The sequence below is a fragment of the Penicillium concentricum genome (genome assembly GCF_028827145.1).
Source record: "Penicillium concentricum strain IBT 3081 chromosome Unknown utg000001l_segment0_segment0, whole genome shotgun sequence".
Classification (NCBI taxonomy): Eukaryota; Fungi; Ascomycota; class Eurotiomycetes; order Eurotiales; family Aspergillaceae; genus Penicillium; species Penicillium concentricum.
Window position 1 is genome coordinate 5,638,953 of NW_026622754.1, and position 15,866 is coordinate 5,654,818.

Below are 15,866 nucleotides of genomic sequence, written 5' to 3' on the forward strand. Positions count from 1 at the left end.
TATTTGATTGGTCCGATAGAGAGAGACCCTGCTCAACGCAGGCGCAGCCTAAAAACGCCCCTTCCAGAAAGGCCCCCGTCGATCACCTTCTCGGATAGGGCGCATCTCCAGGAATCCGGAGTCGTAGCACCACTCGATTCTTCACGTCCCCAATCAACCAATCGGGACTGTCTTGTACCTCGCTTTGACTACTATACTTCAGGGCTGCCGCTCGGTGAATGTCCCTCATTCGGGTATGGTGGTCGTTAATTGATCATTTGATCTTGCAGCATACCATTGCCAATGAAAGACCAAGACGGCTGGATGCACAGAATGTAACATCGCGTTGATACCGAGTATATTCTCTTCGGAGACCTCCGGCAAGGTATATTTAAACGATCATATTTCCCAGAAATATTGAGGTCTCCAAGTCAAGAAATAACCAAAGACTGAAAACTTCCAGGCAACTATACCGCCACAATGCAGTACACCAAGGTAATACGTTCTTCCAAGTCAACATCATCAACCACTAACACAACTCATAGCTCCTGGCCCTGGCCACCATCTTCATATCCAGTGCCCTCGCCGCCCCGGTAGAGGTAGAAGCTCGCGCGTGTGCTGCGACTTGCGGTACAGTCTGCTATACCAGCAGTGCCATCAGCGCCGCCCAGGCAGCGGGCTACAAGCTCCAAGCCGCGAATGACGATGTCAACGACTACCCCCACGAATACCACAACTACGAGGATTTCGACTTCCCCGTTTCCGGAACTTACTACGAATTCCCCATTCTCAGCAGTGGCAAGGTTTATACTGGTAGCTCTCCTGGTGCGGACCGTGTTGTCTTCAACGGTAGCAACAAGCTAGCTGGTGTTATTACTCACACTGGTGCTAGTGGTAACAACTTTGTGGCATGTACCTAGACGATGAAATTGAAATTGATCTGATATTTGCACTTGAGAACATATATATTGACTTGTGTATTCGAAATCTATGTAGGTAGTTGAATGTAGGAGACATCCTTAGAACGAAGACAGACGAATAAAACTGTCAACATACTGTATCGGTCTCCATTGCTTTTGGTATCTAGAGGCAAACAACAATCGACACCCGCACATTTGCGAGAATGTGGGAACTTGTCGTTGTCGGGGTTTGATACCCAAGTGTGGTAGGAAAATATGTGAACAAACGGGGGAAGGTATACCTTGCGTAAACATCAAAATTCCTGTTTTGGATGCGTTTGTTGTCGACCCAGCGAGTGCACATTAGCTCTTCGCAAGAGTCGACAAGACTTGTAGATTTGATTGAAAGCTAACGTTCGATCAGACAATAGAAGATCAGCATCCGGTGCTATACAGCTAGGTGTAGTGGAGAGTGAGTGTGGTGAACATGGACAAGGAGAAAACTACGAACAGTGTGGAAGGTACTGTACGTACTGTATAGGACCCTGACACAAGTGCGGGGTCATAGTCTCGGCGGTGTGTACCCCCTTGACCACGAAGGAAACATAAAGACAATTACGGAAACCGCGAATAGGAAAACCGTTACCGGTTTGGATAGTAACTTCCCTCTCTTCGCCCCCCGTTCACTGCGACAACGACTATACATTTCAACTGGTAGAAGGAGACATCGGAGACATACCCAAAGTACCCTAAATGTGATCTTCGCTTCCGATGGGATCGCATTTTACTTTTTGGATGCGTGTTCTTATAGGTCGCATATGACATATTCTGATTGCAAACAACGGTCATCTCACATAGCCCAGATGTTTCATCCGTAATGGGCTGTCAAATAACCTCCATAATTAAGAATGAAACATCTCCTGAGTGGTCTGGAGAAAAGGCCACCGGGAATGGGGATATGGTCGTAGCCTACAAAATCAAGTTCATCATAGTACTTTGTATTCTCGCTCAAGAATGATTTCACAAGATGCTTCCCTAACTTGGGTATGACATTTTTGGGACTAGCCAGTGAGATCGCTTAAGCATATGCAGATTGCAACTCCGGTGAAAAAGACGGTCAATAGGTAAGGATGATACAATGAAAGATCAACTTTTGACTTCAAACTTTTAGACCTAACCAGGGATCTCGGGATCTCCCGTCGGGAAGGTCCACTGGTAACGTCTAGTGGAATAACCAAAACCCCGAAGCGCTAAAAATTCACCCGAAGCCAAAGCCCGAAGATTAATAATTGTGAGGCCCGTGCTTGATTATTATTGGTCTCAGGGACATTCGGACAAAGAACGGACCAACTCAAAGGACGAAATGTTACAAATCTGACAGCGTGTTCACGGTATGTATACAGTGATTGATAATCGGAATTACAGAGTCCGAAGATCAAAGACATAACCTTGGAGCTAACCATATATGGGCTAGATCGGTCAACGCTAACTATATAAAGTTAGCGGGGTCATGTCTTTCAAGCTATGTACCATAGTAGTATGCCTCGAGTCCGTCCCTTGCAGAGATGGTATCGGACTTATAAAAGCCGATACCCATCGCTGCGAACATGATATAACAATTACTATTCCAGCTTCCATCATAGCTAAACTCCAACAATGTCATCTACAATCAAACCCATTCAGCTCTACGGTGGCATTCTTGGCCCCAATCCCCTCAAAGTCGGACTCATCCTCACACTACTCGAACTACCATTCGAGTCCGTTTCAGTCCCCTTCTCAAAAGTCAAGGAGCCCGAGTATACAGCGATCAATCCAAACGGGCGCCTCCCTTCGATCCATGACCCAAACACCAACCTGACTCTTTGGGAGAGTGGTGCCATCGTCGAGTACCTCATAGAGCGTTACGACACCAAGGAGCCCCGCAAGCTCAGCTTTACACCTGGCAGCGCAGAAGCCGAGCTTGCACGCTCGTTCCTCTATCTCCAGGTCTCTGGCCAGGGTCCGTACTACGGACAAGCCTTTTGGTTCAAAAATATGCATTCGGAGAAGATTCCTAGTGCAGTGGAACGGTACATCAACGAAGGGAAACGCGTCACGGGCGTGCTTGACTTGTGGCTGGCCAAACAGAAGGAGGCCAACAAGGATGTTGGGGATGGTCCCTGGCTGGTCGGCAACAAGATGTCGTACGCTGATGTAGCGTTCATCTCTTGGCAGAAGACTGCACGCACGGCATTCGTTGAAGATGGCTTCGATTTTGATGAGTTCCCGAATGAGAAGGATTGGTTCGAGCGCATGACATCCAAGAAGCCAATCAAGGCTGTTCTGGATTCTTGGGCTGAGCAGATGGCCAAGGGGCATTAAAGGGCATTAAAGGTGATGGGCTATCGGCTATCACTTCCGAGTACATATAGTTCGAGTATGAGATGTATCACACAGAGCAATTCAATCAAGAAAGCGCAAAGTTCCTCATTTATATGACTGTCTCCTAGTATCTAGTATCCTTGTTCTGTATTTGCTTCTCAAATCGGATCCGGAAAAATCTGCGTCTAGCATCCATGGATATGCGCACAAACAGAAAAAAGCATCAACCCAAACCCATCAGCAGATTGTAACCACCGCTCAATCTTCTCCCGTCGGACCTCTGTTCCAGTTTCATCAGACTTCCACAGTTCTGATATCTCGAGCATGCCATCCTCCCAGCGAGACAAGTGCCGATTGTATTCTCTTTCCCAAAAGGCGCGGTCTGAAGCTTCCCAGAGGATTCTGCTTTCCGGGGCCATAGTGCCTCTCAATTCTTCCGCAACAAAGTTCGGCAGCCCGAGTTGGGTATTGTAGATGTTGGTGAAGAGATACATGGTGAAAATAGTACGACGCTTGGCCGACGCGACTATCCATGACTCCCAGTTCGGCCGGGTCTGGGATTCTTCTGCTCTGCAGATGAGACCTGACTTGGCGGATCGGAAAGCGATTTCTTGCATTTTTATCTGCGTTTGAGTATCGAAGGGCTGGGGTTCATCGACAATTTCTGTACTAGGAAATAAATGCATCGTCATGGAGTAGATGAGATACGCCTGGAACGAGCACAGGTTGTCAAAGTCGCTTTGAAGCACACCCTGTCTGATATTAGGCTGACATGTGACAACTATAAAAATACCAACATACCTGATCTTCAATTTTCTTCATCTCTACTCGCATCGCCCCTATAATCAAGGGTTCAGATCCAGGAATCCGAGTCAACCACGTCCGAACCAAGGTGAAACAGTAAGCCAAGACAGGCGGGCAAGTCCCCGCCTGCTGTTGAGCATGAATAAAAGGCGGTGCAATTGAGTTGAGATGATTCCTTATATACGATTTCAACATACAGATGAGATACTGTATGGTGTGAGCATTCAACTGCTTGGGCTCTTGGCCCGTCGAGCTTGAGATGTAGGGGCGTAGCCAGCGATCGCGAATTTCCTCCGCATCTACCATAGGCACTAGATCAATTTGTTGAAAGTTCAGTACATTAGTGGAATCGGAATGAACTGGTCCACTATCGGCGATGGTAGAGTTATTCGAGGTATGAGATACGTCTGCGGTGTTTTTGACCAGGCCCCCTGGCCATGTGGAATCCAGAGACGGTGCATCAGGAACATTGCTGAAAGGGCTGGCATCGACAGTGGCGTATTGATTCTCTGCATTACCACTTGTTGATTCGACGAGTGCTGGATATTCACAACTTATGCCTCGATCTTTGCATCGCTTACATTTCGGCTTTCTGAGATCACACGCAGTTTTGGCTGCTACACAATTTCGACATGACTTTTTTCGCGAAGTGCGGGGGAGTCGAGATAAAGTGGGGGTTGATGGCCCAGATCTACCTGAAAATTCTTCCATGTTGAAGAAGTAGATGAGGAGGGTTCGGAATTCCGTGAAGATTTTCGGAGTTCCGCAAATGCCAAGCCATGAAGTCATCACCTGAAGTAGGTAACGTTCGCAGTTTGCACATTTCTTTTGAATAGAAATGTTGTTTGTCTAGAAAAATATAGATTGTTTTCCGTCTGTCAAACTGTATATACCAAACTATGTTCCATTAAGGCCAGTTTTGAAGTCTCTAACTCTTTGTCCCAGGTACCTGGTACTTTTTGGCTTCATGTTCAAGCTCTTAGAGTTCACTGTATTAAACTCCACATGCCCCTAGAAGCTAAGAAAAAACAATTGGATGTCCTAAGTTGGCGACGTTGAATTAACCGTAAAAGGTGTTGCCACCTGAACCTTGGAATAGCCCTACATCGATGATCATTACGGAATTCCGAAGCAGGTCCAGATCCCCCGCAACTATAAAATCCCCACCGATCCAACTCAAAACCACACTTTGAACGAAAACAATTACAACTTCAATCACAATTTATTCATTATGTCTCAAGTCTACACAACAGACCACTCAACCTCAGTGCTCCGCACACACAGCTGGCGTACAGTCTCCAACTCCGCGCCATACCTCCTCCCACATCTAAAGCCAGACCTGAAAATCCTGGATGTCGGCTGCGGACCTGGCTCTATCACGATTTCCCTAGCAAAGCATGTCCCATCAGGACATGTTACAGGTGTGGAATACGTGCCTGATCCATTAGAAGGCGCGCGTGCCCTTGCGCAAGCTGAAGGCGTGTCGAACATTACCTTTCAAGATGGGAACATTCACGCGCTGCCATTCGAGGACAATACATTCGATATGGTGCATGCTCACCAGGTTCTGCAACACATTACCAATCCGGTTCATGCGCTAAAGGAAATGCGGCGAGTTGCTAAGGACGGGGGCATTGTTGCGTGCCGTGAGTCGGCGGAGTTGACCTGGTATCCCGAGTCCGCGGGCATCGCTAAGTGGCGTGAGGTTACGGAGCGCATGCAACGTGCTAAAGGTGGTAATCCGCATCCTGGGAGAATGATTCATGTTTGGGCACGGGAGGCTGGGTTTGACAGTCGGAGTGTGAAGAGGAGTGCGGGGGCTTGGTGCTTTGGGAGTGATGAGGAGAGGGCATATTGGGGTGGATCTATGGAAGAGAGGGCTAGATCTTCTGGGTTTGCAAAGAATGTTGTTGAGGAGGGCTTTGCAGAGCCGGAGGATTTGGAAGTTATTGCAAAGGGGTGGAGGCAGTTTGTGGAAGACGACGATGCCTGGTTTGGTTTGTTGCATGGGCAGATATTATGTTGGAAGTAGAATGGAACGGGTGGTGTCTTTCAAGCTGGTTCGGCATTTAAAAATGATAGTGAAGAAATATATCGATGCAATGTTAAGGAATAGCAAATGTAATGATGTAAAACCTTCGCAAAACGCAACCATCAACCCTAACAAAGAAGAATGGGAATATTGAAGAACAACCGAGAGACGAGAGACCTTCAAGCAACAGTGGGTGAAGACAATTACCAACCACCATCGCTGTGCTCACTGTGATCACTGTGATCTGAGTCGTGAGCCTCTTCTTCATCTTGACGGCCCTGCTCGTAAGCCTCTTCGAGGTCTGACTTCTCATCATCCTCGTCTGAAAGAATAGTTAGTATATGCAAAAATAAAGCAGTTCAATCGAAGCAAAAGAGGTCACATACTCATCTCATTGGCAATCAAAGCACCGGCAATACCACCAACGGCCAAACCGGCAGCACCAGCTGCGAGGTAGCCGCCAGCATTGCTGCTCTTCTTCTCAGGCTGCTGCTCGCCCTGATAGTAGCTGGGGCTACGATCATCATAACCCTGGGGTGGGCCGCCTGGGGGAGGCGCATAGTAGCCCTGGGACTCGGGAGGAGGAACGCTGCGAGAGCCATCGTTGTATCCAGAGTGGCCGGGGTCCTGGTAAGGCGTCTCCCACTGGGACCGACCAGAGGCGTGTTCTACGTAGAATGCGCGACGGGCACTGGGCTCCCATTCCTGGGACCAGCCGTAAGGCAGAGGAGGCGGGGGGCCTGGAGGGGGACGAGATTGAGGTGGGGGTGCACTGTATGGGCCACGGTCGTATGCTGGACGGTCATATCCATCTGCGGGAGGGGGACGCGCATAAGGATCAGCAGGTGGGCGTCCGTAGGGGTCGTATGGTGGACGGTCTGAGGGAGGGCGGGCGTAAGGATCGCCGTAAGGAGGAGCGTAGGACATGATGAGTGTGTAGAGAGGTGAAGAAGGGGAGAGAGAATGAATGGAAACCGAGAAGGAGGGGGGAGGAAGAGGGCTTTTATGGGAAAGAAGCGTAAAGAACACCGTTGTAAACCATCACCTTCCGACAAGAACCGAAATAGACAACTCCACACAATATTTGTCCAACACTAGATTATACCCCCACTTCTAAGGAGTTACATGTTAGCGCCCAAGTTTGCGTTCCGATTAGGCAGATGCAATATAAAATGCTCCACGAGCCCCTGGAGGGGTAGGGTGGTCAGATTGACAATCCCATCGCCTTGCAGGGCTAGTTAGACAAGTGACCAATTCGATTTCGGCATGCCAAGTGCCCCTGTTCAATGTTAGTGTATCACAATAAGCCATATACCATACGGAGTACGGAGTACGGAGTAGATGTTATATTATAGCCAGATCAGGGGTGACTTTTTGCTCCACCCAGGAGCTTGACTACTTGTTTCCATGGTTTGGCCAAACAATTGGTATAAAAGGGGCTCTATTAGTAACGACGTACAAATAAAAAAAATAGGGGGATAGCTAATTGTGTGCAGGTGGAGGGTTATGGGGGGTATCAATGGGCTGCGGGATAATTCGACCTATCATGCTACCGCCGAGCCACGATGTGGCTCAGGTAACCGAATTATGGAAAACACAGCCACTGACTGTCACACACGTGGCTGGTGGATATTGGGATTAGGGCTTGGCACATTTATTTACGAGGAGTGGTGTGCTCCGTCAAAGTCGTAATTGGTTTCATAGATATTCATCAAATCAGCAGCTAATGCATGTAGCAAGAGTGCTATCTACCATCTATGTATAGTATGAAGCGCGTGTGACCCTATACTCCGTACGGAGAACAGGAATGTTGATCTCTTCACGCCAAGACTTTGGGTCCCTGAGGCAACCAGAGAAGAACGATCTATCAAGTAGTAACCGCAACGGCTTCTCTTTGACTTTTTGAGTCATTTTTTTGAATTTATTTAGAATCATAGATCTTTTCCATCTTCACTCATCAATCTCCCTATCTATAGAATTCCAAATTGATGCCTCTTGTCGAGTGCTGTTTCCACGTCTCGAGTCATGCGTCCGGCGTATACATACGATGTACGCGCCGGCGTCCGACCTCGGACCTTCGCTGAAATACTGTGTGGAACAAGAGCGGCCTGGACCTAGCCCGCGCGGGGTCATCCGGGGACCGGACTACGATGATCGGCCACACGGGGCATTCCCCCGTGTTTCTCTCAATGAGCGTTGCTAGAGTTAGACGCGTATTAAGTTCCCAGATATACCGACCAGCAATCCGCCGTAGGAGAAAGATCTTTGGAAAAGAGATATCGTCTGTATAATCTCTGGTCATACTACGTGCAGTGTTACAGAATTGCCTACTAGAGTAGCCATAATAGACTATTCAAGGCAAAGAATCGTGGTATTATAGTCGAGCGGCCATGCATGGCGCTCTAGCTAGCAATCAAACTAGACCAATCGGCCTTTTGACTGTGAAAACAATCCACGCTCAATATCCCATCACCACGGGTTTAGGACTACCCCCCTGAGCCAGCGATAACGCTTGATTCCCCATGGGGCGGGTAGAAGTAGGCAGATAGGCTGAGGGAGTGGTTAGCACATTGAAGGGACATCAAAGACAGGAACAAACTCACGCAATGATGATATAGGCTGCGATTAAGAGAACACCCTCTAGATAATTGCTTCGTCCGTCCAAGACGAGGAAGTTGACAACGAAGGTGGTTACAAAGAGACAAACAGTCTCAAAGAGCGTAAAGTACAGAGACATGTCCTTGTCCATACACCAGCCCAGGATGACGACCAGTGGTGTGACGAAGATAGCTGTTGGAATGGTCAGAATGTGCACATGTAGAGTCAGGAGCGGGTGAAATCTTACCAATTTGAATACTACTACCAACAGACACACCAATCGATAGATCCATCTTGTTCTTAGTGGCGACGCTGACGGCAGTAACATGCTCAGCTGCATTTCCGACGATGGGCAGGATAATGAGACCAATGAAAGCTTCGCTGACGCTTGAGCTTTTGATCATTTCGGGAATAGCATCAACCAAAAATTCAGCACAAACAGCCACCAATGCGGTGGATAACAAGAGCATGACAACAGAAGCGGTACGTGACATTGTGGGTTCCGGGGCCTGGGGAGCTGTCTCTGGAACCACAGCATCATTCGGGTCGGTCAGACGAGCAGCACCACGCGCGAACTGCACTGCGTTTCCGGCCGGCGGAGGACGACTGATATGTGCAGGGAGCGAGTTGCTGCGAGAAATTCCTGGGTGCGAAGGATAGGTTCCGATATGGGGAGAACCCGCTGGTGACTGGGAGCTGAAAACAGTGTTGGAGAGCAGTGACGGAATAGGTCCGAAAGGAGAACGGCGTTTCCGGGGATCATCTCCTGCGCCTTCAGGTCCAGCGACGTTAGGGGCGGATGGGAACCCCTTGAGCGCCGGACGTTGATCGGACGAAGGACCGCTATCCTCGGGTGCCACGATCTTAGCCTTCTTCTCTGCTTTCTGGGCCTTGCGCATCTTGCGATCACGTTTCTTCGACTTTTTACTGGATTTGCTGTCCATACGGCTCAGAGCCAGACCAAAGTCGCGAGACCGGACTGCGGAAGAGGATTGAACGTCGTCATCGGCATCGTAACGAATTTCATCACTGAGCTCAATGGCGTGTTCATTGCCGTCAATGGAAGCCTGGTTTTCATTGGAAGTCGATGCCATAGCCTTCTTCTGGAAGGAATTGCGAGAGGTTGTCCCTTTTGAGCTTGTACTTGACTTCCGGTGTCTGCGATACTTCATTGCTCTTTTGATCCGCTTGGCGGTGGTCCATGAAGTCGTAGTGTCATCTGACTCATCACTGGAGCTAGATGAGGAGTCGGAAGAGCTGTTCATGAAGTCTGCCAAGACACCGGGTTTGGATTCCTCGTCAATGATGGCCTGGGGGATACTAGCGTAGAGATACGAGTGTGTTCTCAGCTGGAAGATGATGTAGAGAATGTACACCAACAGAAGAACGACACTGGTACCACGGCTGACCTTGAGAGTCTCGCGGTCGGCATCGCCGCTATCTGACCACGAGGCGTGGAAAGCAGTGGGCAAGAGGAGACTCATCACACTCAAACTGAGCAGACAAGCACTCATTTGAGTGACGGTACTGTTGTAAATTTGTTCTCGGAAGCGCAGGCCGCCAGAGAGGAATGCCATGCCCATAATCAACAATAGATTGGCGAGAATGGAGCCGAGAAGAGAGGCTTGGACGATGCGAATCTCGTTCTTAACCAGAGCGATGATGAAGATAATCAATTCGACTGCATTTCCGAAAGTGACGTTGACCAAGGCTCCGATAGTGTCACCAAGACGACTGGCGACACTCTCCGTGGCGTGACTGAGTAGTCCAGCCAGGGGAATGATGGCCACTGAATTCATCGCGAAGATGATAGCTGGGTTGAGACCTGCCGCCTCACAGGCGATACCGACCGGCACAAAGATCAGCAGGACATTAATCCAGCTGTGGCAGATCGCATCCTTGGTATGGTGGTAGAAACGGCCGGAGCCATTTCGCATACGGATCACAAGACCCGGCTTTGCGTTGGGTTCTGTGACGGACCCTGGAGTAGGGTCCTCCACTGGGATATTCATTTCTCCATGTTGAAGAGGTTTTTCGGTGTCCACAGGGTCGGCGGCCTGTTGGGAGGGAGTCTGGTCTGGCAGGCCGCTAGAAGACGCGTGAGCTTTCGCCCACGAGTGAATCCGGTCTGTAAAAGGGAACATTGTTAGTCAGATACACAAGAGCTGAAGTTAAAGTTCTCGGGGTAGCTAAAGCTATAGCTATAGCTTGGACCCCTCTCTGAGCACCACTTACGCATGTATTTCAGGGGAAAAAGACAGATGAAAGAAGGCAACAAGCCTTTGATGATAATACAAGTAGATGATAGAAAAAAAAAAAGTAAAGTGGACAGTTGACACACGAGTTTTGCAGTCTTAAGGGGGAACTTAGAACGGGGCCAGACTTATTTAAGATCTTGGCGTCTTGGCATGATGATTCTCTTAACGCCACACTTTTTCCACCTTTTTTTGTCTCAGCCCTGGAGAGGTGGATCACTGGCCCTGATTAAGAACTTCCCGAGGAATGTTTAGCACCTGGGCAACCTTGGATGAACACAACATTCCTAACCTCTCATCTTTCGTCACTACATCCCTAGCATGATGCTAATTCTGAAATACCATCCTATATTGGACTATGCAACCGTGTCGGAACTCAGTCTAACGAATGACGCGTTCCCCATGAATCTCCCTATAAGGATGCCAAGAGTGAGAGGCGGGAAGTCAGGGTCTATCACTTAGCCGGTCGACATTATTGGTCAACCATTCTCACAATCAGCCATTAGGCTGCCATGTTTGGGTGTGATTATTATTGGCACGAGGCCTTGTTTTCGCTTATTCTCGTGGGATGCTGGGCACTCTACGAGGACACGGAGTACTCCGTCCATGTACGATGTGCGTATGTGTGTTCTGTCGTGCTTCACTGGGAATGAGGTCATATGTATTTTGGGAACGGCTTCATACATTTCCGTCCTACGGGATACACATGCAATCTCTGGAAACATGGATGTAGGTCTGCTGCGCCTTTCAGTGTTTCGGCCGTGGAGTTTCGGTCCCACTCCATATCCACACTTGTGGCTGTGGTTGTGGCTGTTGAGCTTTTGCCACCTACCATCTTTAGATGTTATGGCCTAGGTGTCCCCTCAAATCTGACTCATTGATACCGATCGCCTGCTTTGTGGTATTATCGTGCACGTACCCATGAAATCATAATGAGGTAACTGTTGAACGCGAGACTTGGGGAACACAAGACATACAATGCAGTCTTGGGGAGTCCATCTACGTCAATGTAGATATTATCACGATGAATGTGGCAGGTTCATCGCTTCTGGGGGTAATTGAGGATCAGGCGGCAGTGCCAGTCCAGACGCTCAATATCTAAATAGGCTAGAGCATCAAGTACCAGATAGGTGAAATCGAGACCCATGGATGTTGAAAGGGAAATGATTGAGTACATCATGCACACATGTACACAGGATATGCAAGACGCCGATAAGACCAATATGCAAACCCAACAAAAGCGCCTACATACTCCCTACACAGTGCAGTTACGGAATTGCAAGCTTATCAACTTCACGCCGATCTTTTCAAGAACAACGTTGCATGGGGTATGCCAACAATTTCTATGCCTAGGCATCTGCATGCATACATAAGACCATCGAACTCTGCTTCAGCGACGCACTTGGAGCGACCCCTAACTTCCCCACAAACTCTAAGCTTCGCGCCAAGAAATGCTTCTCTTAACAGGTCTCCACACGCACAGTCACTTCAGCACCTTGAAGCGGCCCGTGGGTGGGAAATTCCTAAAACAAACCTACGTTATGGCCAACACTCGACACATCCTCATAGGCAAGGTTACCACTGATAGCACACACGCCTCAGAAGCCAGAAGCGCTCACCGTTGAATCTGACTACTATGGCACTGCAAGTCATGGCCAATGGATCGCGCGACTAAAAGACATAGCGTTGAAACCTTATCGGCAGGCTTCAATTGTCAGTGCATCACATCACTCCTGTGCCATATGCCTGTGGCTATCACGAACGGCTAGACTTCTCTACTTGTTGACGCCCGGTTCATCCCCGCTTGCCTGTCAGATGCAGAGGATTGATGGTGATTGTGGGGTATCAGTATTCTGGTGGGCATCAATTTTACTATTCGGGCCCCGAGACCTTTGTAAGATGAAAAAGTTCTATAAATTACTTTGATTGGGGCAAACGCGGATGGTATTGTAGATGCGATGATGTGGAATTATTTGATAAATTGTCTCCGGCATGAGTCTATGTTGAGCTAAAGATATCCATCAGCTTCGGCATCTACAGGAGCTTATATTTCACAGCCACAGCGATGCAAATGACCATGAATGCCGCAAAAGAGCCAAGGATACCAAAAAACCACACCAGCCCATCATCGTCCTCGCCCGGGACAGAGACGTTCATTCCCCACAAGCCCGTAACCAGATGACATGGCACGAAGATAGTAGCCAGGAGAGTAACCTTACTCAAACCAGAGTTAATAGTTAAGCTCAATCGGAGATTTGTAGCGCTCATCTGGGCTAGATAATTCGCCTGGGACCGACCAATAATCTCATCGATGTGCCCAAGAGTCGACAACGTTGTGATCAAATGATCCTGAACATCACCGAGATATAGAAGCAGATCACCGTCAGGGAAAACAGGGTGCTTATCGGGAGCTTGGCAGCGCTTCACAAATCCGTTCAACACGTCGACCTTGCCGTTGAGGCAACGGATTATGTGAGTGATTTTCTTGCGGAGAACATCGACCTGCGGGATAAGAGCTTGGGCGTCATCGATGCGACTGATGAACACTTGATCCTCGATTGCTTCGGACTCGCGCTCTGCGTCCCGGACAAATGGCTCGAAGCTATCGATGATATCGTCTCTATAGATTGATTAGCAAAAATCTATGGAAGAGAGGGCTGATAAGCAGAGATTTGATTGAACTTACATCATTGCATAGCAGACCCAGTCACTAGTCAATATAGTGGGATCATGCATTTTGCAAATCCGCCCTCGCGCCCGAGCGACATGTCCACAACCACCAGGCGAGAAGGTGACCACGCCATATTGGAAGACAAGAATGTATAATGCAGCCGAGATGGGAATCCCCGGTCGCTCCTCTTTGACCTTGTTGACCTTGTTCTCCACGAGGGTCTGGAACGATATCAGGTAGTAGTTCTTGTAGACGTCGACTTTCTCTCGAGGCTCACGAATAGCAACATCCTCTGCCGTCAGGGGATGGATGGACAAGGCTTGCGAGACAGCGTCGACATCTTCTTCAGTGGCGTCGCGGATGTCAATCCACCAAATTGGCTCGTTGGGATCTGGTCGACTTTTATGCTTCTCCTGGAAGATATGGTCGATGTTTCCGCTGGGAAAAAGACCATCCCAGGTAGACGAGGCGGTCGCTTGTCGCGTTTTTGACGAAAAGAAGCTAAACCGATCAGGCAGCGGCTGGTCGATTGCCACCTTCTTTTCTTGTTTGGTCTCCATCTTACTGGCTGCGTAGCAGAATAGAGGCGGGGGAGATGCTTGGTACCCTGATGGGTTGATCTGATGCCATCAGATGTTGATGGGGTGTTCTTTTTATGGAGTGCTGCTCCGTATTCTGGATGATCGAACTTCCATGGATGACGATGAATCTGTTCAGCCCATTATATTTCCTCGAATTGAACTGTCGAGGAGATGAAATTGATTTTTATCGAGAGCGCTCATAGGTGAAGAGATGACCAGGGGAAAAAGGAAGTTTGATAAAGGCGCTTCACGTGAACAGCGTACCAACGCTACCCATTAAGATGTGTCAAGCTGTGGAACTGCCCAGGTGCCAATTTATTATGATGTACTTCGTACGGAGTAAATTGATGAACACATCCAATCATCTGGGGTTAATAGGGGATTTTATGAGCTTCCGAGGTTCGATACCGGAACAGTCCCGAACTTGTTGGCCATTTACGTTATGAATTGATTCTAGATTTATTTTTACTAGACATGGAGAAATAATATGTTTCTAGAATGCGGATTGAAGGCCGATACGTTATATTTGTACATATATTGTACATATATTGTACATGAAGATCTTTATGCATATAGTTCTTGAAAATCCATATACTGAAATAACATCAAAAGTTCAGAATTCTTTTACCCCAATTAATATACAACCCACAACGCCTTGGAAATAATGTGCTCGGTCGCGGCACGTCATAACTCCGAGACAAAAAGAAGCGTCAGTGCAAAATATTTCGTGGACTCGGTGGTGTTTGATGTTACACCCAGATGGTATCTCAACACACGTTAGTGATTAAACATAATCCAGCACATTGAATATGGTCATACCATGCTCCGATCATTATTTAATCTTTGGTCTCCAACTGCCGAGACTCCATCTCTTGTTCCCGGTCAAGGGTGTATGATTTCCGCAATCGCGGATACACCAGCCCGAAGAATGCGATGACCGCTAGGAGAACAAGAAAGGTCGGCAGAAACATGAAAATAAAGAGGAAGACGCTCAATCCGATGGTGACATTTTGCCCTCGAAGAACTCGACGGGACATGATATCGACGACCGAGGACATACGGTAGCCAAGCCGCTAGGGAGGTGAATGACGGGTTCAGTCAATTTGGCCAGGAAAGGAGAATAATATGACTTGGGTTGAAAAATGATCTCATTGTCCCCGGTCGCGAATGTTACCCCATATATACTTATAGCTACCTGGAAGCGCCGGATGTAATGTGCACTGCGATTCCCAACATTTATGCTCATGGGACCGTTTTTAGCAAAAATTGTACTCCATTGTCCGTAACGTTGATGCCTGTGCCATTGGGATTCAAGTTTTCCAACCTCCACTCTTGGCGCCAATATATTGTTCAGAATATGTAAACTTTCACCCATAGCAGATCTCCAATAAAATGTGGGTTTCCTTAAAATAAAAAAATTCCTTTCGATTTGCCCCGACGCTTGGCGTCGAGTTGTAGGCAGCAACATTTTGCTCAACCGTTCTGCCCTGCCAAGATTTCGTAGAATCCTTGTACTCTGTCCATTCGTGTTGAGGTAGCGAGATGTGCTAATTTGTTTTGAATTGTTCAGTGAGTTGTGTAGCATTTTCACCTAACTCCCTTAAGGTTCGAAGCTCGCCCTGCATTCAGCCCTAATTTCCGCCAATCCGACTGCACGCGCCCGTAGTGGATCTGACGCTGTACAAT

At 48.2% G+C, this 15,866-nt stretch overlaps 7 protein-coding genes across 7 annotated transcripts; 3 read left to right on the plus strand and 4 right to left on the minus strand.

Annotated features, from left to right (window-relative positions):
• Nucleotides 1-459: 459 nt before the first annotated feature.
• On the plus strand, nucleotides 460-899 carry N7517_002156 (extracellular guanyl-specific ribonuclease RntA; the record flags this gene model as incomplete). Its single annotated transcript, XM_056719886.1, has 2 exons — nucleotides 460-474; nucleotides 525-899. The coding sequence occupies 2 exons, from the start codon at nucleotides 460-462 to the stop codon at nucleotides 897-899; spliced, it is 390 nt and encodes a 129-aa protein (XP_056584021.1).
• Nucleotides 900-2,534: 1,635 nt separating this feature from the next.
• Nucleotides 2,535-3,239, plus strand: tpcF (glutathione S-transferase tpcF; the record flags this gene model as incomplete). Its single annotated transcript, XM_056719887.1, has 1 exon — nucleotides 2,535-3,239. The coding sequence occupies one exon, from the start codon at nucleotides 2,535-2,537 to the stop codon at nucleotides 3,237-3,239; it is 705 nt and encodes a 234-aa protein (XP_056584022.1).
• A 185-nt stretch (nucleotides 3,240-3,424) lies between these two features.
• N7517_002158 (Zn(II)2Cys6 transcription factor domain-containing protein) lies at nucleotides 3,425-4,832 on the minus strand (the record flags this gene model as incomplete). The annotated part of the gene is made up of 2 exons (XM_056719888.1): nucleotides 3,425-3,991; nucleotides 4,041-4,832. 2 exons carry the CDS (start codon nucleotides 4,830-4,832, stop codon nucleotides 3,425-3,427), a joined length of 1,359 nt encoding a protein of 452 aa, XP_056584023.1.
• A 442-nt stretch (nucleotides 4,833-5,274) lies between these two features.
• Nucleotides 5,275-6,075, plus strand: N7517_002159 (class I SAM-dependent methyltransferase; the record flags this gene model as incomplete). Its single annotated transcript, XM_056719889.1, has 1 exon — nucleotides 5,275-6,075. One exon carries the CDS (start codon nucleotides 5,275-5,277, stop codon nucleotides 6,073-6,075), a length of 801 nt encoding a protein of 266 aa, XP_056584024.1.
• A 203-nt stretch (nucleotides 6,076-6,278) lies between these two features.
• Nucleotides 6,279-7,002, minus strand: N7517_002160 (WW domain protein; the record flags this gene model as incomplete). The annotated part of the gene is made up of 2 exons (XM_056719890.1): nucleotides 6,279-6,397; nucleotides 6,462-7,002. 2 exons carry the CDS (start codon nucleotides 7,000-7,002, stop codon nucleotides 6,279-6,281), a joined length of 660 nt encoding a protein of 219 aa, XP_056584025.1.
• Nucleotides 7,003-8,561: 1,559 nt separating this feature from the next.
• N7517_002161 (uncharacterized protein) lies at nucleotides 8,562-10,912 on the minus strand (the record flags this gene model as incomplete). The annotated part of the gene is made up of 4 exons (XM_056719891.1): nucleotides 8,562-8,625; nucleotides 8,679-8,865; nucleotides 8,921-10,801; nucleotides 10,909-10,912. The coding sequence occupies 4 exons, from the start codon at nucleotides 10,910-10,912 to the stop codon at nucleotides 8,562-8,564; spliced, it is 2,136 nt and encodes a 711-aa protein (XP_056584026.1).
• Nucleotides 10,913-12,962: 2,050 nt separating this feature from the next.
• On the minus strand, nucleotides 12,963-14,159 carry N7517_002162 (magnesium transporter CorA family protein; the record flags this gene model as incomplete). The annotated part of the gene is made up of 2 exons (XM_056719892.1): nucleotides 12,963-13,548; nucleotides 13,615-14,159. The coding sequence occupies 2 exons, from the start codon at nucleotides 14,157-14,159 to the stop codon at nucleotides 12,963-12,965; spliced, it is 1,131 nt and encodes a 376-aa protein (XP_056584027.1).
• Nucleotides 14,160-15,866: the final 1,707 nt, after the last annotated feature.